Below are 23,915 nucleotides of genomic sequence, written 5' to 3'. Positions count from 1 at the left end.
TCAAGTAGCCATTGTAAGGCTTTAGATTTGCTGGCTCTTCAAGGTTCTCGAGAGGATTAGAATTTGAGTCTTCTCCTTCAAAGTAATTAGGATGCTTCTAAAGTATTGATGATGCTTTAAAGCCTATATAATTGAGAAAGTGGGGTATCCCACCTTCATTCAAGAGTTTAATGGATTCAGGCAAGAGATTGCACCTCTAAATTTTTTATGAAGCTATTAATATTAAAAGAGAGAGGGCTAAAATCTCATTTAAAAATACCTTTTATAAGTATAATTTTATGTAAAATGTGTAAGTCCCATCTAATTTTATTGCATGCACTATCTTACATATTCCTTAGTGGGCACCTTGTCTTGTAGAGGGAGTGAGCTTGAGATTTGTGATCAAGGTGAAGAGACCATATTTTCCTTGTATTTTAGAAGAATGAAGCTAAAGAGACCAAGCCCCCCCCCCCACACACACACACACAGAGCCGCACATAGATACATTTGAACATCTTGATTGTTGGACTCAAGTTGGACCCACCAGCCATGTAATTGCAATTTTATCACCATTAATTTCACATTCTTGCAATCAGTTCGGTATTCAATCATTGTTTGTCTTACTTAGGAGAGCCCTAAGTACCTCAATCATTTTCATATAATTGAATGTTCCCCTTACCCTAATTTTTATGTATTGAACCAAAAAAAATTGAGCCCAATAAGTATAGTGAACTAAACATAATATAAAGCATTTACTATGTCCCAAGGCCTTTAAATTTTTTAAACTCATGTAAATAGTTGTAGTGTTTGGGAGAGGGGGCAATTAGGAGGGGGGGGGGTCACTATGTATAAGCCTTATATATCATGTGCGTTCAAGGCTTATAATAAAACCCATGTGTTATAATAAAAGGCACCCTTTTTCCATATAATTTGTATTTTTTTCCCCAAAATCCTTTTTATGACTCCCTCCTGTAAGTGACTCCCTCCCCCAAAGTACTATTTTGACCTTATAAGCATATCACTACTGTATCTTCCAAAGAGCATGCTAGCTCAAATTTTTTGTGACTAATCCTTTACTTTTGTAACCATAAAATCAAGAGGTGAGAGATACTTGCTCTAGTCAAATGAGAAGAGATGCATATACATGAGAAGAATCAACTACATATGTCCATTACTTTAGAAGAAAATGATGCTAATTGAAACAACCAGACAGAGAATGCATATGCTAGTATCTTTTGGCACTGGTAAGGGACTATGGGGAGATGATTGGTTTTGGGTCTAAAGGGTTTTCCATGTTTAAATGTGTAAGGAGGTTGTGTTTTAAATGACTTTAAAGTGTTCAGTTAGCTGGCTAATAGCCTTTTGGGGACAACAAGCTGGAACAACCACTATAACCCTTTGGAAGGCCCTTTAGACCAATGCGGCCTTCTGGGGAGAACAAGGTGGCAAAACCACTAGCCCTTCTTTTGCTTCATCAAAAAGAAGGGCTATAGTGGTTTTGCCACCTTGTTGTCCCCATAAGGGCTATAGATTCATGCTAGCATGTTTGCTAATCAAGGACTATGGAATATTTAGTCAAGGTGACCCTATTAAAAGTGGTTTAGATAGCATGTAAGGTTAAGGTTTTAAAATGTATGAGAGTGGGTTCCATTCCATGGTCCTTGACAGCCCTTCCCCCTCTCTTTTCATTCATCTTCCTCTCTCGGGTATGTATTTTACTGTCACGTGCTTTATTCTCCCAATTTACTCATGTAGTCTTTTGTTATTGGAAATTTGTATTTTATTGTCAATTTCTGTGCCAGCTGACTTCCATGCCTTGGAAGGTTGTCTTGCAAAGCAAAAGAGAAGCAAATTTCCTTTCGTAGTCCGGGTCAAACGGCAAATATATTCAGGGCATCAAGCGGAGAACATAACCCAGAAATACGCGATTACAATTTCTGGAAAAGGAAATATTCGGTTGCTTTACATGAATAGTTTCTACAAAACCAGAACGTGCACGGTGCGACGCTTGGGAGAACAAAGTCTACGTTGAGGGTCAAACTTGCAAAGTGAGGCGTGGGATTGTGAACCCAGGGGCCAGAATCTAGATGATCGCAAATTGTCAACCATGAGACGGTAGTGGGAGATCGGATGATGAGGAGCCCAGCTGGTCATTTGCAAATGCAAGCATTCCTTGCGGCATCTCTCATCATGTACACAGAGGCATGTCTTGCGATTGCGACTGCGATTGAACGATGGGAAGTTGGTTTAAAACTTCGTGAATGGATCTCAATGTCGTGAAGTACGTGAATCAAGGCAAAGGCAGATTCGAGACTCCGTAGAAACGCCGGCAGTTTTGGAAGACGACCGATCCAAACAAGAAACCTCCAAAAGAATGGACTTTTAACGTTGTCAAGGGAGCACATGAAATTTAAAAAGTCCACATATATCCTATAGAGGCTTTTAAGTTCTCACGCTTGCCGCCTCCACTTCCACTTCTATGTTGCATTTGACTTGATTGCATTGACAAAACATCCATCTCATGTTTTTTAAGGCGCATTGTGGTCCATTAAATGTAATGGGTCAATGTTGTTATAAAAGTGGCTAGCATTGCTGTAAAAGTTGTGTCGTTGTATTAACATTATTTCCTCATGTCACCGCTACTATAATAACATAGCGAGTCAGCATTGTTATAGCAGGGGCGTTGCTGTTAGACTTGCATCATTGCATTAGCATTGAATGTAGCTAGTCACTATGCTACCTGTGTCATTGTGGTGCCTCAGTCGTTCCGTTATATCGTTGCAAGCTATAATTTATCACGGTGGGTTACTGCATTATTAGTCAATCGCTTTACTAGTCATCACTACGTCAACCCTTAATGCAATGAGTTCATTTTTCTAGCCTGTTCAAGGTTTGAATAGAACTTGGAGCTTCCTAGATTTCACTCGACTTGTGAGTGCATTTGGAAGGCCTGATGGCACTACCGACTGATTTTTCTTAGCTTACACAACATACCTGAGATTGGGTGTGGTAGGGATGACCTAGGGACCGTAAAACTTGAATTGTGCATCATCTTGTACCCTAGTCACCTAAGTTGACTCATGAGGTGCCGACTCACTTGATATGGGCATGTAGTGCCTGAGTTTGACATACAACCATTGGGGTGCTATTTTCACTTAAGACTCGAAACTTTGTTGTGGCGACTCTCTATTTTCACCTATACCCTATACAACCATTAGGGGCGTGCTATTTTCACCTAAGACCTGCAACTCTGTTGTGGCGACTTTGTATTTTCACCTATAACCTAGTAAATGAAATCAAGGTTGTGGGTGTTTGGGTACCTTGTATGGATGCAAAAAGAGAAATAGATACATAACACCCAAGGGGAGAGGATGCTCATGAAATCTACCTTCATATTACAGGCAGATGCTCAAAATCCATAACATCCCATACTCTTTACTGACATATGTAGAGGTCCTTAAGACCATTCACACTCCTACTTTAAAGAAGTCCAATCATCCTCATTACCCACATTCACACACATACACATAACTATGCATCTACAATCTCCCCCTCAAGCTCAATAAGAAGCACTACATCATAGATGCAGAGACCATTGAGCCCTACACTGAGCATGAGATTCAGATTACCAACTTCTCGCCCCTTGGTCCCAAGTGGCTACACATGCTTGGGGCAGTTGTTATTCACTCTCACTTCTGCTGTGGCAACAATGATTTTTGGTTGTACTACCATAATGGTGCCGGTTATAAGGCCCTCAGAGACCTCAAGATGACTCCCTACATCCAAGATATGGGCCTACAACCAATTGTGGACCTCCTCCCTTGCTACCTAAATCAAGATGGTAGACCAGTTCATGGCCAACATCAATGACACCACTAGCACTACCTCCTGGGAAGATGAAGCCGAAAGTGTGTGATATTATTAACTTACAGTGGTGATATCATTCACTTGGCCTTTTGTCTATCAGTCCTCACAGTATCGCTTGTGAAGCTGCATCAAATGGAGAAGCAATTAATGGGTCTAGTGAAATACTCAACAAAGAAATATAGGGGCAGTGTGCCAATAGAGCAGATCCAGAACCACATCAAACGCCAAGGCCACAAGGGTGGTCAATCTCCTCACACAGGTTGCCTTCACACATCACCACAATTCTCTAAAGCTCAATCTTCTACTCTGACTATACCTGCCCAAAATACCAACTGGCTAGAGTATTTTATGACGAGCTCCACAACATCTGTGGCCACAACCAATATAAAATTGACAGCCCAATGCTTTCATGTCAATCATTGTGCATGTGGCTAGACTTTCGCTTCTCGCAACCACCTACAATGATGCACCAAAGCATAGCTCCCTGTTGTTAGTTCCAGCAATGGCATAAACTACCCCCCAATGAACCCAACCCCTTCTCTGAAGAAAAGATTGAAGGAGAGTTTAACCACCCGCCTCAAGAAACCCAAGCCGTGATCCATGCTAAGCTACAAGCGGCCAACGAAGCAAGAAAAAAGTTCTTTGAAAGGTAGGAGATGAGGCTCAAAAACATAAGGAAAGGGAACATGCATAGAGCGACACAACCAAAACCACGGAGAGGTAACCCCTTAAATCAAGTCCTCTTAATGACTTCTTCCATGACTTCTAAAGCCCTGCCTCCCCTATCAAGTGCAAGCCAAGGAATTGAAGGCCCAGCCATCAACATCTCCATCGAAAAACTCATCATTGCCATGGCCAACACAAAGCAGAAGTAGCAACAAAAAGCAGAGGCCCAACAGTGGAAGCAACAACAACAATCGATAGGAGATAGGTGGCTGGCCCGAATGGAAGCCCTTCCTCACATTACACCTCCGTTGACTCTTCCGCCCTTGAGAGATACACCCATCTCTTGGAAACAAACATGAAAAACTTGAAGCTCGAGGCATGGTATATGGATGCCTTACTCTCCATGGCCCAGATGCCCAAAACTATCCTAACAAAAAAAATGGAGTTTTCTAGCCAACAAGCTTTAAATGCACAAGTGGCTTGTCTTTCAAGAAACCACAACAACAGCTATTGGACAAGGCGCGAGCTGAATGAAAGATGGTTGAGGCTACAAGGCTAGAAACACTAGAGAGAGCCAAATCTCTTCAAGAGAAATGTGTAAGATAGCACATGCGTCCAATAGAAAAGGCTTTATGTTCTTGGGCATTAATAGAAATTATACACAGTACATAAGGGGGTTTTAATTTTGGGTGTGAATATAAGTCATCAAAATCCATAAGTAGGGGATTTCTTATACCCCTTGAATGCACATGCTATATGGGCTTGTTAGATAGTGAACACCTTGGGTCAAAATCACATGTTCCAAGTCAAGATTAGCTTGGGAATGCCAATCTCAGTACTAGCATGAGATGCCAAATTTATATTAAGGGAAGTTTTATATAAAATAAAACTACGCCAAAAGTTAATTTGCTTAGTTAATTCTTATGGTTATGATCTTTAGTTGTTTAGCTTGATTTGAAAAATATCATATTATTCATGTTGTCCTTGTGGGTGTCGCCTATTTTTGGAGTCAACTATAAAAGAGTATGACCAAAACCACTAGCTTACCAAGGGAATATAGATACATCCGACTCCTTATCTTTTAAGTTGACTGAATGGAGTCATTCATATGCAAACGTACAAACTCAAGCTTAAACACCTTTTGTAGGATATGCTTGAAACAATTTATGTCGTCAGAATTGGCATCTAGTTGCAAGTACCCCTTCACGAGTACCCCTTCACGAACACAAAGGGCTTTTTGGAGTCAACTATAAAAGAGTATGACCAAAACCACTAGCTTACCAAGGGAATATAGATACATCCGACTCCTTATCTTTTAAGTTGACTGAATGGAGTCATTCGTATGCAAACGTACAAACTCAAGCTCAAACACCTTTTGTAGGAAATGCTTGAAACAATTTATGTCGTCAGAATTGGCATGTAGTTGCAAGTACCCCTTTACGAGTACGCCTTCACGAGCACAAAGGCCATGAGCACAATTGCTTTTAAAGGTCGTTGGAATATGGGGTAGTCTGACCAAAGAGAGGGGTGGTCCAAGAATCCACGCATCCTTAATGGTTTGATGGATATGCGAACGAAACCTTTTCCGTAGGGGTGGAAGACTAGTGTATTACGTGAGCTGATGACTGAGCTGCCGTTTCTCAGCGGAGCTGAAACGTAAGCACTGATGAAACGTAAGTCCGATTGCAGCTGACGGATGCGCGTATTACGTCGACTGCGGCTATCGATACCCGTATCCGCTGGCGAAGGTTCCGAATTTCTATTTTTTTTTTTACTTTAATTTTTTTAGTTCACACTCGGAGGGATGCGAAGGCCTATTAGCTCAGTTGGTTAGAGCGTCGTGCTAATAACGCGAAGGTCGCAGGTTCGAAACCTGCATAGGCCACTTTAGTCTTCTTTTATTGCGGATAACCATTTAATGTAGTGTAAGCGTCAACTCCATCGTCTAATGTAATGTACGAGTCAAGTCCATAGCTTTTTGTAGATTTTGACAATGGGTCTTCACAATGTTAACATTTATTGTGATAATATGAACTCAAGAGTCAATCCCCCTTTTTGAAGATTTTGAGAATGGGTCTTCACAACCACCCTACCAAGTGTGTAATTATAATGTGCAATTATAATTATAATGCTCTAATTAACACATGGCTTTTTGAAGATTTTGAGAATGGGTCTTCACAACCAGCCTACCAAGTGTGTAATTATAATGTGCAATTATAATTATAATGCTCTAATTAACACATGGCTGACTTTAAATTATAAATGGTCTCGTTTTAATGAGCTTCATTTTTTAGCTTGAGATAATTGCTTTTTTTTAATAAACAAAAAGCGCCATATGTATTAAAGGAGGCTAGTCAAGCCTTCAAAAAAGGACCTAATACAAAATTGGGCTAACACAGTGGGCGACCTACCCCCAGCCAATGCTGTAAGCAAAAAAAAGCTAAGAGTCTAGATATTTTCTTACCACCAAAAGAGATCTACTCACCACCGGGTCCGAGTTACTCAAGACCCACCCCAAAATTCTTGCTCTTCTTCATCAACCATTTTTGTAGATGACTGTGAAATCGGCTGTTTGAGGTTTTCCATTTTGATTCCTCATCAAAGATTACATCTCTAGAGATAATGACCTTGCGGTTAATGGGATCATACAACTTGTATCCTTTGCTTTCTTCACTGTAGCCAACCATGACGCATTTGCATGACTTCGCATCCAATTTCCTATGATGATCATCATGTACGTGGGCATATGCTATGCAACCAAATATGTGGAGATGCCCAATGTGTGGCTTATGTCCAGTGAATGCTTCATAAGGTGTCATACCCTGAATTGGTTCAGTAGGAAGTCGATTAACGAGTAGTTTGCAGTGGCTATTGCTTCTGCCCAATACTGATTCGGAAGATGCTTCTCAGTAAGCATTGCTCGTGAAGACCATTTCTGATAGAGTTAATGAACCACGTTTCTCTGCATACGGAACCAGGCTGGCTACGGAATACCACCGAGTTACGAACCTCCCAGATCGCAATCATGACCGCGGATGTACTACCGACATGCCGCCAGTGTAAAGGGGAGGCGTCACCTGTGAAGATAAACCGTGTGTCACCACCTAGGCAAAACTTGCTCATCAAAACAAAGGCCCGAATAGCCTTCTTTGTTCTTCCATGCCGATCGTGAGGCATTGCAGTGACAAAACAGATGGTGAAGTGTTCCATAGTACAAAAAGCACATAGGGGACAGAGGGGGGAGACTTCCATATGTTTGGCCTGTTAAATTACACGGCACAACAGAACAGAAATTGAACAAAGAATAGAGAGTACACAGCAAACTAGAGATGAACAAAATTTTGCTTCAATACTGATGTAATAAAGATGATGGCTCCGTCCACCAGTGCGCTCCCACAGTGGAGCTTAGATGGCGATCTGGATAGATACTAGGTGAAGAGCTACTAGCTGGAAGATCTCTGCTTGAAGATCTGATCTGGTACAATGGACTGGGGAGGTCACCTCTTTATAGCTATGAGGGCGGTAGTCTGATCAACGTAGTCGATGGAATTGACCAGTCAACCTAGTCGGTGAAGCCGACCAGTCAACCTAGTCGTCCATGGAATATTCAAGAATATTCCCTATACCATCGCCTCGGGGGCTCTCGCCCCAGCAAGAATAAAAGGTTCCCACACAATCACCTTTCTACCATGAACGCGGTCTCATTGATAGACCTCATCTGACATGCAAGTCAGGATCCATCTAGTGTCCCAGGCTCACATGGCTTCTCCTCATATGGGGGCCTTACAACTTGAGCACCTTGGACCACTGGTGGTTACCAGGAGGGTGGGGCATTGAGCATATCTAACACCCCCCCTCAATGTCCACCCGTAGGTGAACTACCTACTCGGCCCAATGCCGAGTCTCTGAAGATGACCATGAAGCTGATCCTTCCCGAGTGCCTTGGTGAAGATATTTGCTCCATTTTGCTCTGTTGGACAGTAGACCGATTCCACTATCCCGTCCTCAATCAAATCACACACATAGTGATATTGAATCTCTATATGTTTTGTGCGCGCATGAAATACTGGATTTTTAGCAATGGCCAAGCAACTTTGATTGTCGCGCCTCAGCACAATTGCCTCATCCTCTTGCACTCCCATGTGCCATAAGATCCTCCTCAGCCACACTGCTTCACAAGTAGCAAAACATGCTACCTTGTACTCAGCCTTGGTAGAAGACAATGCCACTGTTGGTTATCTCTGACTGATCCAAGAGAAGATACCTAAACCTAAAGAGAAACATTCTTTCAATTTACCAAAAGTTTGAGCCTTTTCATGAAGCTTTACACCCACATCTTCATGCTATAGTCGGCGACGATCAATAAAAAATAGGAAGATCCCCCCAAGGCTTGTGTAGGCATCTTACCGCACAAGTCAACATGCACCAACTCTATTGGAGCATTTGCTCTATTCTTGCTTTCTTGTGGAAATGCCTTTCTCTGTTGCTTGCCCATCATGCAAGCTTCACACGATTCTTTGATTTCTGCTACTGCAGGTAAGTCAGCAATCATACCTTGCTTTTGCATCTCCTTCAGCACTGCAAATCTGATGTGGCTGAATCTTTCATGCCAAAGTCTGCTTATGCCCACTCCAGCGGTGGTTGTAAGAGCACTTAGCTCATAGAAGTTGTTCCTCCTTACTCCTGTGCCAACAAGATTGCCAGCACTATCCAGAATTTTTGCTCCTGTCTTGTTGAGCCTCACCTCATTGGTCAAGGTCAGTTATGGAAGCAACTGATAGCAAATTTCTATTGATTTATGGAACATACATCACATTAGATAGTTTCTTAACATCTCCATTTATAGAAATAAATGAAACCGTACCTGTACCCTCAACAAGGCATTTTGCATTTTTTCCAACCGTCACGGTGATGGGTTCCTGTAGAGGCTGCATGGAACAATATAGTTTGGTGGAGGAACCACCTTTGCCTTTCGCAGTGGCAGAGAATGCAGCATCCCCATTGCCACCTCCATCTCGAGCTTTAAGCCTCAATTCCTCCTCCATAAGTAAAGCACAGAGCTCCTCAAATGACAATGGTTGGGGTCTCACCTGAGTGTTAAGCGCTGTTACTAGTCCATCAAACCTTGGTGGACATATCCAGAGACACCGCTAAGCTAGCTCTTCACTAGTCTTTTGTATCCCAGCACCAACCATCTGGTCACGCATATTTTTGATTCGGGTTATGAACACCTCCACTGTCTCTCCTTCATTAAACTTCTTAGGTGCGAGCTAATTCTCCAGGTTTTGGATCCTTGTCTGATTGCGCGTCTCATACTGACTCTTCAATATGTTCCAGGCCACAATTGCCTTAGTGAATCAAGGTCAAAACACTATCAGTAGTACTTGTAACTAGGGCACACAGAGCATCTACGTTCCTACGTTTTAAAGCTCGTAGAAGGTCGGCATTAGGAGGTATCGTACTCCCTGGATTTGATGGGTCGGGGGCTCCTTGTGGTTCTAGGCCAGTCCCCAGTACTGTCTCCAGAAGCTCATATGGATCCAGAATAACAGTAATTTTAAACTTCCACAGAGTGTAGTTCGTACCATTTAGCTTGCCTTCGGTGAAGGCTGGTGGGCAAATCCTTAACGCCTGGATTGTTGGTGCAGCAGCAACTGTTGAACTCGAACCACTTCCTGTTGAGCTGCTTCTTGTTGCCATCACTCCGTATGCTGTTGAAGCCCTCGCCTCTCTTCTATTCTTCGATCCTTAGAGCCACCTAGGCTCTAATAGCGCCCCGAATGCTGTCGCGCCCCGCATCTCCAACTCGATGCTACCGCGCCCCCGATGCGAAAGGAATCTAAGTGCCATGTGTGTATATTAGAGTAACACCAAACATACAAGCGATACTTTACCAAATCTAAGTTCAATGAGATATTTTGCATACAATAGAGTAAGGTGCCTTTGTTCTTTGTGATGTGTCTACTAAATTAAACTTTTTAATGGCTTAAAGAATGTGATCTTGCATTGATGAGTACCCATCCTAAATCTATGATGCATGATTTGATTGTTGATAAAGAGATAAGATTAAGAAATAGATAGGAGAGAGTGGGAGCCATATCGATTGGGGTGGTAATCATACATAGTATAGACACATGTATGAAGGTGATAATCATAAATAATATTGGGGTGAAGGAAAAAATAGTCACATGACTCAAAACTTAACTCTATGCATTGAATCCTAGCAATGCTACATGCATCTATAAAGACCGGTAAGCGATTATGTATGTACATAAGAACCTAAAATACAATGCATATTATAACTTGTGAGCTCAAAATTACAATGGCACAATAGTTTAGAACAAGAAAGCCTAAATGCTTGTGCGCACTACATCGTGTCAGTGAGGATTATATAGGGGGCAATTGGCATGTTAGAGCAAGGGTACAAAATCATAAGGGGCAAGGAAAGGAGAAGGGGGAAGGAAGAGAGAGAGAGAGAGAGAGAGAGAGAGAGAGAGAGAGAGAGAGAGAGAGAGAGAGAGAGAGAGAGAGAATTACGATTTACAACTTTTTCTAAGTTGACAATTCAATGTCAGAAGATTTAATCAAACAATATATTTTAAATTTTGAAAACATTGGGGAATCACATCAAACTTTTTCTAAGTTGACAATTTAGTGTCAGTAGATTTAATCAAACAATATTTTGAAAACATTAGGAATCACATCAAATGCATTGGAGTTTGCACTAACGTGTTATCTTTAGCAAGGTATGTGCTAGTAAAGGAAGGATGATTGAGGATAAGTTTGAGTAATTGCGGATAAGCTCATTGCAACTCACTCAGAAGCATATTATGTGAATGTGGTCGAGGTTTGCATACAAAAAGGAGATAATTTTTGCATTTGAGTGAGGGGAAAGGGCAAAGGCAATGGTAGAGGCGTGATTGATGGAGGGTTGGTGGAATGTATAGGGGAATGGGCCAAGGAAGGGATTTCTTGGGAGGGAAGGGAGGGTGGTGACTTTTGAGATGAACAGATGGATGGTAACTTCTCGGCGATGACGGCGATTTTTTACTCACATGATGATATCTTTTGAGGGCCACATTCCTTGTGGGAAAGTGGTTTAATGTGATTGCGTTGAGATAAAATCGTATAGTGAAGGTTAGGGGTGTATAAGGAGTGGGGGGGGGCTCCATTCCAACTTTAAAAATGGCAAGCGGGCGGGAGCCTGTGAGACACTTTTTAAGTGGGAAAGGAGGCCCCCACTTTTCCTAGTCGTCAGAGGCTTGGGGGGATGCCATGTGTAAAATTCGAGCAGGTAAATCGGGTGGAGGCAGATTCCGATTACGATTACGAAGACACTTCAATCCAACGGTCAAGATTAATATTCTTGTGACCCAAGGAGTTGATGGAGAGAGAGAGAGGGAAGGGGGTGGGAAATTGGAATCCCACAAATGGGAGGGTGAGGTATTTGCCAAATCCTTGGATTGGATGCCGAGTTTGATTCATGGGAAGGTTCGTAGAAGGGCAAGACGGAAACCCACAGAGGGTGAGCTGGTACGCGGTTAGAGGGGTATTGAAAAACGTGAGGTTTTGTGAGCAGAAAAAGGGACTAGGCAAAAAGGAGCCTTTTGTTGAGATACTACGCGGAGTAGAGAGAGAGAGAGATTCGATTTAATAGAAATCCAACTGTCGACAGTTGGACCAAAGTGATACATGCAATCAAGACAGCGTAGAGCCTCAGCTCTTCAATCCTTATAAATTCTTCCATTGTTGTCTCAGATGCTTGTAATAACAAAGTATTGCAACCTTGTCTGCAAGCTTTCTTCTATCTACTTCATCTTCTCCAGTCAAGCTCACTCCTAATCTCTGCGAGCTTGTTCATCTCTCCATTCAAGCTCGTTCTTAATCACTGCAAGCTTGTTCATCTTCTTCAACTCTGCTGTTTGTTGATTATTAGAGCTTCCTTCCCAATCTCCTCTGCTGTATATCTTCCCAATCTCCTCTGCTATATATCTTCCCATTGCTTCTTCTCAGGTTAGCGCCCTCCTCCTTCATCGTTTCTGTTGATTGATCATGACCAAACCCTCCCCTATCTCTCACCCCTCCTCCCCCCCTCGCTTCAAGGGCGTCAGAAAACGCTCTTGGGGTAAATGGGTCTCTGAAATTCGTATGCCCCATAGCCGTGACCGTATCTGGCTTGGCTCCTTCTCTTGTCCCCTGCAAGCTGCCCGTGCCTACGACGCCGCTGCCCTCTGCCTCCGTGGTTCCTCCACTTCCCTCAATTTGCCTCACTTGCCCCCCTTGCCTCGCATTTCCCTCGCCCATTTCTCCAAAAAAGACATCCAGTCCATCGCCGCAGCCGCTGCCGCATCGCTCGCTTCCCATTCGCCCCGCTCGGCCTCCTCCCCTCGCTCCTCCAGCTCCTCCTACTCCTCCGTCTCTGCTTGCTCTACCGTCGACGCACAGCAGTTTGCCGCCTTCTCCCACCCTTCCCCCTCCTCTGTCTTTGATTTTACTCATGTCAAACTCGAAGAGAGCGCTTCCCCCATTTCCAGTACTGTCGACGCTCTTCCACAGTGGCAGGAATTGCCCTTTGACATCGGCGAAATTCCGGATGATTGGGATTGCCTTGCTGAGCTGCCGCCCTTTTCCGCTACTCTTGACGTGGACCTGGACTCATTTGTGTATCATGATGCGACCTCGCATAGACAGGATTTTGACTTGCAGCAGCTAGAATACGTCTGGGGAACAGACGCATGGAGAAGTTCCGAATGATACTGTAAAGCCGTTGCAGTTTGAAACGCGTTGTGGGTCCGAATTGGGTTTTCGAATTTCCCCTGCAAACCACGCTAACATCATATCAGCGGCAAGCGAATTGTGTTCATCTTGCTCATCACTCGGAGCGAGTGCTTCAAGCTTCGATTCTTTCTGCTCACGAAGCGTTCGGCCAGTGAAGTCAGTCTGTTCATCAAGCAAATCGGGTGCTTCTACTTTGGCGCGATCGGTCGGGAGTTCGGCATTCGGGCCGTAACATTGGCCAGGCAAATGGGTGTTCAAAGCTTCACTTGCGGGATGCATACACCTTTTGCACAAATATATTATCCGCGCGCGGAATTCATACATCCTTTGGACAAATATATTGTCCGAGCATATTCTCCGGGCTAAACAGACTCATAAGTCACTATGTTTGAAGCACAAACGGATCTTGGAATTTGGGATCCGCAAGTTCATGTATGATATTGAATCAAGATACCAAAGTCAACTTGTCTCTCACCTGAGTCCCAATGTATGATAACCCTTCATGGGTTCTATTATGAGCTAAGGCAACGTTTTATTCCAAATTTTATGGAGGAGTGGCATGACACGTCTACGACGGGTTAGAGACCCGCTCCGCCGGGTCTCAAGATTGGATCATAATGTCTTTAATAAAAAAAAAATCAAAATTTAGGTTTCAAGACCCCCTCAACCATAGGCACCACTTAGCTTGTCTCTATGCGAGCTTACTCAACAATTTTGCTAGATGAGCAACCAACCATGTGATGTTGATCGAGGACAGATAGTTTCCCAAAAAATTCTTGCCCCTCGCCCCCACACAAAGAGAGAGAGAGAGAGAGAGAGAGAGAGAGAGAGAGACACTATTAATGTCCATGGGAGACCAACTCGTTTATGGGACAACAAAATACCCATCTAGTACGTCTGCATAGGGAGAGCACATGGCATCTCTAGGGGGTGGGGGGAGAGAGAGAGAGAAAGAGTATGCTTGGGGTTAAGGGGTGAGATTGTTTTTCCTCATTGAGGGGATGATTGAAATCAAACAACCAACTTTCGAGAAAGCCACAATGAGGCAAAAAACAACAAAGGGTAAGTTAAAAAAATTTTAACAAAGAGGGCAAGAAGAGAGAGAGAGAGGGGGGGGGTTGGGGTTGGGGGTTTGGGGGAGATTTTTTATCCTCAAGGATAAGGGGTGAAATCTACCCGTACCATAAGTACATCAAGGTTTATTGAGTGTGTCATGGTAAGGTCGCAGTTGGAAACAAACGTTATTGGTAAAACTTGTATCCTCATCTCCTACAATAGCAACACATTCCTATCTGCCTCAATCATCTTACATACTACACTTCCATACATGTTTTTAATCAGATCATGCATTCTCTCTCCTTTACAATGCTTGATTTAGCCTAGACTAATAGTGTGGGATTATCCCTAAAAAAGGGTAGTCCTAAGATCAAACCTTTGTAGCCTAAATTATTGTCATCTTTGTTATGTGGGAAATTGGATCCCTCTCAAGTGGGTATTCAATCAAGTAGCTACATAAGGACCTACTTCTTAGCAAAGAATTGGCTTAATTACTTTACAATGCATCATGCCTTGGGAATTTTATACTTCCTTGAGACACATTGAATTGACATTGGGCTCCACTTAATTGAACCGGTTGTTTGTTTTTCCCATAGTAGCTAACTGCACATTTCAACACCAAGGCCCTGATTTAAAAGAAAGTAATAATTTCTTTGGCTTCACTATATTTATAGCTAGTTTTATTTTTATCATACATTCAGACAATAGAAGGATGATTTATCCTAGTCTAATAGAGTGGGATTATCACCTAGGAAAGGGCAGTTCTAAGCTCAAATCTTTGTAGCCTAAATTATTGTCATGGCTGCCTTGTTGTGTTGAAAATTAGATCCCCCTTAGGTGGGTATTCAGTCAAGCAACTACATAAGGACCTACCTCTTAGCAAAGAAATGGCTTAATTACTTTCTAATGTATGCCTTCTAAATTTTATACTTCCTTAGGGCACATTGGATTGAGATTGGATTCCACTTAATTGAACCGTAGTTAGTTTTTCCCATAGTTGCTAAATGCACATTTCAACAACCTAAGCCCTAATTTAAAAGAACCCAATAATTTCTTTGGGCTCATCTATCTATAGTTGGTATTGTATTTTTATCATACATTTAGATAGTAGAACTATCACATGCAACAAAAGATGATAATAGACTCAATCTTGGTTACATGACCCCATAAGTGTTGTATAGACTATCAACTTTGAATTTTAGATACATGAGCTTTCCATATTTGTACGCCATTTTTGTTTCAATTAATGAGCATTTTTTATGACATGGATTTTTCATTTACCACCTAGGCCAAAAGGAGAAGGTAACACAATTTTACAATCAAGAAATTTGTGAACCTTTTTTCAATCAACTTGGATAGCTTCAAGGCTATATTCATTTCTAATTTCACATCTTGCAAGGGGAAAAATTTGCTCTTCTATAGATTTTCCAATGCTAATTGATGACACACATGTTTTTGTGAAGGTTCCCGAGTCAAGATTACCCTTCCTATCCTTGTGACTTTTAGGCTAGCAAGCCTCTCAAGTTGGATGCTACTCTCTATTGTTCTCGAATTGTTCTCTCCTTATCCTAACCGTGCCTTCCTCTCTAATATAATTTTCTCCTCAATTTGCTACCCTAAGGAGGCAATGAAGTGAATGAACCATATAGGATCCACCTTTGCAAGGAAGTCTTGATGCGTGGACTCATGGACGGGTCATTTAACTTCAATTACAACTTGCTACGATGCCAAAATTTTGTGAGGGGATAACTTCTGTGGTATGATGGTAGCAAGTTGCATCTGTCTTAAACTCACAAGATGTGCCACACCTCATTTTACAATCTCGTACTAATTCCTTACTATCTTGGCAACTTGCATTATTATTATTATTATTATTATTCATCTCCTCCTTTACTAATAATGTTTTATCCGCTTCTTAAAGCTTACATAGATGTGACTCTATTCTGGAGTGATATATATGGTGGAGAGGGCACACGCCTTTCATCCCATTCATAGATTCTTGCATGTGTGGCCCAACACCTAATGCACATTACAAGTTATATGGACTCTTGTAAGCTTCCATGCCCATATGATAGGTCTTCATTGACAATTGCGCAAGGCTTCATCTCGTTTACCTCAACTTATGACAGCTACCTGATGACTTCCAAGATCCTTATGCCTTCAACCACCACCACTGAGTCCCAAAGGAAACTGGACTTCAACATAAAACCTCTACTCCATAACTTTACGATTGGAAAATGACTAACATGCTATGTATGGTGCTGTGCCAAGCATCATCGATAGCCTTGATAGAGTGTGGCAATTCTTTGGAGAGGGATACTACCCTAATGGTATCATTATGTACGAATGACTCCAAGGAGAGCTATCCACAAAGGTGTTGGGGGAAGAAAGTGATGTAAGGAGATGCCCGTGCCCCCCCTCCTTCCTTTTCCCTCACCTCCCCCCCTCCTGTGTGTGTGGTGAGTAAAAAACACAAAAACAAACAAACATTTCATTGAAAGTTCACGCCAAAGAAAAATTAACACTAAGGCTCTTTGAAGCCAAAGTTTCATCGATCATGAAATTCCTTACCAATTGCTTTGCTTACAAAATAACATGATCTCCCTTCCAGTCAGTCTCTACCTCTTCTGATTTGCCACCTATTGAATGTGGCCAAGTAGGATCTCCAATCAATCCCATCAATAGAGTTCTGACAATTTGGCTCATTGCTCTCCGACATCAATTTTGATTTGCTTCCGCTTGATATCCTTCCTAAGCTTTCAAGAGAACATAATTTCCTTCCTAAGGGGGACTAAAGTAGAAGCCATATGCACTATAATCCTTGCTTAGGAAAGAATAATGTCGTGGAGGATGCTTCTCATGCTAGTGTGGAATAAAATTTGGAACCCCAATCTCCATGATTTGACACAATATCAAACTTTTGACCTATGGTTGTTGGCATCTAAAGATTGCTAACTTCAACGACATAGTCTTGCTCCAAACCTTTTTTCAACTACTTGAGCCATTGTATGAATGCTCACATTTTGATTTCTCTATTCCACTCAATCCAATAAACAACTCAACAGCATAGGACTCTTCGGATTCTTTGTTTTGTTGCTATACCTAGCCATGGATCCTTTTTCCTCCCTCCTTGTTGACCTAACATTAAGAATTGGGGTAAGTGGAACTTTCACAAATCTAGCATCATTAGTGATATTGCTAGGGATGCTACTTCTTTTCCTTAGGAGATTAGCAAGCTTCTTTTAAGGTGTTCGAAACACACTTGAGTTAGATTAATAGAGGGCTCCATAATGATCAACTTCCCTACCTTTCTTGACCACCCCAATTGGTCATTGCCTTTGCATGCTCAAATTTTGAGGGCTCCTATGCAACTCATCGTTGAAGAAACATTTGACCTCCTTCACAGAGGTGCATCTAGAGATTAAGAAGTGCCGACATCAAGGGAATAACCTCACCTCGACTACATATGCCAAACATTATCTAGGCAACTAATGCTCCCCTCAAACCTCTCCACCTGCATGACAGGTGGTGTTTCCAACTTCTTTAGCCATGCAACACGTGGCATACCTTCCACATGACACATGGCGCACACTTGCCTCCCACTCTCCTTAATATATAGTAAGATAAGATAAGATAAGAGAAGATATATATATATATATATATAATATAATATATGCTACATATATTATTATTATTACATATATATAATAGTATATAAAATATATACTATAGTGTATATATATAATACACTATTATATATATATATATAAGTAGAATAAATATCTTATATATAATCTCTCTCTCTCTCTCTCTCTCTATATATATATATGCATAAATAAATAAATATACTCCTCTATGTCCCTCTCTCTTAGTCTCTCTCTCTCATCTCGTGTCTCGCTCTTCTCTCTACTCTCTTTGCTCTCTCCTTACATATATATATATATATATATATATAATATGATACATATGTTTTTTATCACATATATATGTATATATATATAATACACTATTGAAAATATATATATATATATATATATATATATAATAATATTTTTATATATGTGCATAAATAAATAAATATACCCCTCTCTCTCTCTCCCCTCCCTCTCTCTCACTCTCTCTCTCCTCTAGTGTGTCTTGCTCTTCCCTATACTCTCCTCGCACTACTCTGTCTCTCTCTCTCTCTCTCTCTCTCTCTCTCTCTCTCTCTCTCTCTCTCTCTCCCTGCATTGACTCTTCTATCTGCATTTACGTCGTGTTTGCACTCTGCAGCTCAACATTTACTCTCGCAATCAGGCTCTGTCATCGCAGTGACATCATGTAGCACGATGCACGTGTGATGCATGAGTCGAACTATGTGGCCTCGACCAGCCAATGCCCTCGATCTGCCCCTCAACAACGCGCAGCACATGTCATGACTTACTGCGAAGTTTTTGACCCTCAGCACTGTGCCTTGCCACATCACCATGCCTACGCTCGCGTTGCACCATGCCATGTCAATCTTCTATGCGATCAATCTCTGTCCCCTATGCAATTCGCCATGTGTCGATCCCTAGTTGGGCGATCTGTTGTACATCTCTTGGCCTCTTGGCCTCTGTACTCCCTCCCATCCTTCAACCTGACTGTTCCAATCCGCATGATTGTTCTTTGCTGTGTGCACTCTCCACTCCACTCCATCACTGGTTAGCCGTGAAGACCAATCACCAGTGACACCAATCTATTCTCACATCTCTGGTCAGTCCCATTGCCAAAGTTCCCAACTCATATCTGCTTGCTGTCTACAATCACGACTCACCGCCTCTGAGTCCTCACTCGTGTTAGCAGATGGCTTCTCTCTTCTGCCTTGCTCCTACACAATGATGCCCAAGTGCCTCTGCTATGGCGTGTCAAGATGGAAAGGGTACCATAACAACACGTGGCAAATCTCCTAGCTCTCCCTCCACTCCACCTCTTATTGCCAAAGATATTTTTGTCCAACCATAGAACACAATACAAAAGAGAGGCTTAGAGTTCCACCAATACGTGGTCCTCTGACCTTACCAAAATGTTATCTAGCTGTCACCTCCAGATCCCTAATACTGCATGCTCCACTGAGCTTATGTAGACTCTCTGTCAGTGATCACTTCCACCTTGCTATCCGGGGTAGCCAGTCTAGCTGGGCAGCATCTTGAGCTAAGCCTGCAGCCCTTGTACGTCTCCTTCAGCTCCTATGTATAGGCCCAAGGATGGACCTATTGCTGCTGCTCCTTGCTATTGCATTGCTGCTCCTTCCTGCTCTTGGACTGCTACTTCAAGTGATGCCTTATAAGCCCCAAAAGGGGCCCTTTTATAAGGCCCAAAACCAACCGACCCAGTAGGGGGAAATGGGCCGACCCAGTAGCCCCCCCTATTAGCCGACCTGCCTACTGGGCCGGCTCTATTTAAGAGCCCCACGGCCAGCCCTTTTACTACTGCTCCTGGCCACCTGGGTGCCTAGCATATCTGCCCTATCCCAGGGCCTATTGTAGGCATTCTTGCACTTGGATTGCTGCTCCAAGTGATGCCTTATGAGCCCCATAAGGGGCCCTTTTATAAGGCCCAAAACCAATCGACCCAGTAGGGGGAAATGGGCCGACCCAACAGGCCTCCTATTGGCCGACCTGCCTATTGGGCCGACCTAGTAGGGCTCTATTTAAGGCCCCACAGCCAGCCCTTTTACTGCTGCTCCCAGCCACCTGGGTGCCCAGCATATCTGCCTTATCCCAGGGCCTATGGCAGGCCTGCCACCTGCCCTATCCCAGGGCCTATTGCAGGCCTTCATGCTCTTGGATTGTTGCTCCAAGTGATGCCTTATGAGCCCCAGAAGGGGCTCTTTTATAAGGCCCAAAACCAACTGACCCAGTAGGGGGAAATGGGCTGACCTAGCAGCCCCCTATTGGTCGACCTGCCTACTGGGCCAACCCAGTAGGGCTCTATTTAAGGCCCCACGGCCAGCCCTTTTACTGCTGCTCCTGGCCACCTGGGTGCCCAGCATATCTGCCCTATCCCAGGGCCTATTGCAAGCCTGCCACCTGCCCATAACTGCCTATCTGCTCCATCTTTCCTGCCATCTGTCTAGGGCCTTTCCTGCCCTAAACCCTGGTCCACCAATGCAAGCCATAAGGGTTTTCCAGACACCTATAGATCTGCACCACATCTGCGCCTCCTTCCTGCCCTGGATCCGCCTTTTGTCAGGCCACATGGACCTCTGTACAGTCTGCTCCAAGCATCCGTACCAAGTTGTACCCATGCTGACAGCATCGTGGTCTTTCTCAGTCCCTTTACGCAGCCTGTCATTGTCCACCTTGGTGCCAAGTACTCATTTCTTATGTTGCACACATGGCAACCCATGTGCTGCCCATGTGGTAGTCCCCTTGCTGCTGTGAGGTGCTTGCCCATGTTGCAACCCCCTATCTTTCTTTTTCCCTCTAGGCATGCTTCCCACAAAGGCATCCAATCAGATGCCCATACGGCAGCCGTGGCCCTAGGTCCACCTCTCCCACGCTCTCCTCATTTGGGGACTTACAGATGGGGAGGTGACCTGCCCATGGCCAACATAAATGTATTCCCAATAGGGCTGAATACAACTGAAAGAATAAGTACTATATGGAGGGATGAACCCTCACTGTAGATGAGCATAAGAGGGATGCTTTGATGCAGACCCTGATGCTGCTGCTGTCCAGAATGAAGGGGCCTGGAAGATGTTCTATAGGCGCCAAGGATGAACCAGATTCGCTGCTCCTACCTCAGCTGCAAAATACTACTGTTGGCTGCACTCTTCAACCATGGAAGTGAATGATGAATGAGGCCAAGGTGGCTACCTTTTATAGGCTCCCTTGGGCCTTAGAAATGACAAACTAAGGCAGCCCCTTGGCCAGATCTGTCCTGACCAAGCTGATCGGGCTGCTCCAATCACCGACTGCCGCGTTCTTGTTGATGTGGCTGCTGTGCACTATTGTGGTGCTGTCTGTATGATTGTCTACTATTGTGACTACCTATGTGGTAGCCGACTTGGTTGCCTATGTGGCAGCCGACTTGGCTGCCTATGTGGCAGCTAATGTGGTTGCTTGCATGGCAATGTGTGTTGGCTGTAGCTAGCATGGCCACGAGCTCTGCAGATGCTTCCATCACTCTTTGTCTCTCTCCTTTCCTCACTGCTTCCATCAATCTCTCCTTCTCTCTTTCTCTCTACATCTCCCACTCTTTCAAGGTGCACCCACAGATCACTGCATCCAAAGGGCCACCCTCGAGTTGCATGCATTCAAAATAGGCTCTGAGAGAGAGAGAGAGAGAGAGAGAGAGAGAGAGAGACTTTCAATCCATTCCCAAGAGAGACAACATTTCGCGAAGGCAGCTCCTCAAGCACACAATATTTTGCACGATAATATTTTGCAGATAGCTCTCTCTCGCAACTACCATAGGCTATAGAGATGCAAGCATAGGTCATTGCATTTGGAGGGATGCCTTCATGTTGAATGCTTTCAAAACAATCCAATGCTTGCTCACCTTGATCTTGTCAATGCATTCCAAGAGAGAACATTCTGAGCTGGAATCTTCTCAAGCACACGCTTGGCATACATGTCCAAAAGGTCATTGCTAAAAGACCATGGGCTTGGTCCTATTGTGTTGTTCCTGCGAGATCAATGCATTCCAAGACAGCAAAAATTCCGAGAAGGGAAGAGACCTGTGCACTGAGGGGGAGAGGGAGAGAGAGAAAGAGAGAGAGAGAGAGAGAGAGAGAGAGAGAGCACGACATTTGCCATACATGTCCAGAAGAGCAATGCCTAGCACAATATTATATCCTAGCCCTCATGTTGCATACGTTCAAAAACAGTCCAGTACTTGCTCACCCTATCTCTGTTATACGTATCCTGCAATGTATACATGTCCATAAGAGCAGCACAATATGATATCATAGCTCTCATGTTGCATGCGCCCATTGCCTTCTCACCTTGGCCCTGTTATGTGTATCCCTGCGAGATCAATGCATTCCAAGAGAGAACATCCGAGAAGGGTGAGATTTCCAAGACACGATGCCCCAATCTTAAAAATGCAAGCAAAAGCTTGCTGACCCAAATAAAACGAACATACTATGGATCAATAATGAAACAAATATCCCCATGAATCTATTAAAAAAAAAATGACCCTCCTGGAATGAATATACTATACATCTCACTCTTGACTCCATACAAAACAAATATACTGGCTTCGACTCTATACAAAATGAATTTACTCCGAAGTCTACACAAAATGTACTGGTTCTTCATCTGCAAGACCATCTAAATGGTATAAGTGACTTGAAGTTTTTCTTTGCCATAATTACTTTATTGCACTTCTATCTATAATTCACCAATGCTGCCCTATTGCAAGGCATTTTTGCCAACGATCTTGCCAACCTGATAGTCGCCCCCGTGTTGCATCTGTTCACCATCTTCCTGGGCTTGTTTTAGCCTTGATCTCCGGTCCATGGTCTACTCTTGCCAATCGCCTATCAGCTCCAGCCTTCTACCTACTGTTTCACATCTATACCAGTGCTAGATCTTAACCTAGATTTGTCGTACCAGCCTCATACATGTTGCTGCAGACACCTGTCATGAAGGCAACTATAGATCCATACACTCCTAGGCTGTACCAGCTCTTCCAATCCATCCAATCTCAACTTGACTGCTCCAGGATGTCCACATAGTCTTGCACAGGCCTCCATGCTCTAATCAACATGTTCCAAGCTCCAGATCTTGCCCAGAACTACTGTGAACTGTTCCACCTTGTCACGTGTTTGCTCCGTACAGAATCTCTCCACCAAGAGCTCCACTCATGGCCGGGTAAGTCTATGATTGTGCTGCTCATATGGAAGCCTATGTGCTGCCCATGGGACAGCCCCATATTCCTTTTCTTGATTGCTCGTATGCTGCCCACATGGCAGCCTAGATGTTGCCAATGTGGCAGCCCACTCTTCTTTGTATTCTCTCTGAGTTTGCTACCCACATGATAGCCAATAAGCTGCCCATGTGGCAGCCCTAACCCTAGGTCCACCTCCCCCATGCTCTCCTAATATGGAGGCTTATAGATGGGGAGGTATTTCCCAACACCCCCTCTTACCGACACATCTCATCCTATTCTAACTCATCGATGAAGATGCTCAAGCAACGCCCATGTCATAGCCCCTTGGAACAATGCAGTGTCTATATTACTTCCTGGTCTTTCAACCAGTGGCTCCCGCTCCACTAGGTCTGGTCCCATGCAAGCAAACGAACTTGGTACACAGGTCCATCTTTGGTAGCATCAGATGGCACCACATCCTTCAATCACGTACCCGCCTTCAAACTTCAGCACTCTAGGCACCGGCATCCTCCAAATGTCCCCCTCTTAAAAGGAGAACTGCTTGAGTTTCTCCAAACACCATGCTCTTAGGGTTTGTCAGGTCTGCAACTAAACAACATACTCGAGAAATCAAATACCAAGCATAAATCCAAATTACCTGGACCATGAGCTTGCACTGAGCTCCCAGCTTCCATGTGTAATCCCATCATGCCCCCTCCTACGTCAAGGAA

At 43.5% G+C, this 23,915-nt stretch overlaps 1 protein-coding gene and 1 non-coding gene across 2 annotated transcripts; both read left to right on the top strand.

Annotated features, from left to right (window-relative positions):
- The first annotated feature begins 6,323 nt into the window (after positions 1-6,323).
- TRNAI-AAU (transfer RNA isoleucine (anticodon AAU)) lies at positions 6,324-6,397 on the top strand. Its single transcript has one exon. It is a non-coding gene; the product is annotated as a tRNA-Ile (tRNA).
- Positions 6,398-12,303: 5,906 nt separating this feature from the next.
- Positions 12,304-13,771, top strand: LOC147905385 (uncharacterized). Its single transcript, XM_087379779.1, has one exon. The coding sequence runs from the start codon at positions 12,565-12,567 to the stop codon at positions 13,264-13,266; it is 702 nt and encodes a 233-aa protein (XP_087235905.1). The 5' UTR covers positions 12,304-12,564; the 3' UTR covers positions 13,267-13,771.
- The last annotated feature ends 10,144 nt before the right edge of the window (positions 13,772-23,915 follow it).

The sequence above is a fragment of the Dipteris shenzhenensis genome, chromosome 1 (assembly GCF_047967505.1).
Source record: "Dipteris shenzhenensis isolate YYH24624 ecotype China chromosome 1, Dip_SZ_1.0, whole genome shotgun sequence".
NCBI classification, from domain to species: Eukaryota; Viridiplantae; Streptophyta; class Polypodiopsida; order Gleicheniales; family Dipteridaceae; genus Dipteris; species Dipteris shenzhenensis.
The sequence above is the reverse complement of the archived record's forward strand: the minus strand, read 5'-3'. Positions and strand labels throughout refer to the sequence as shown.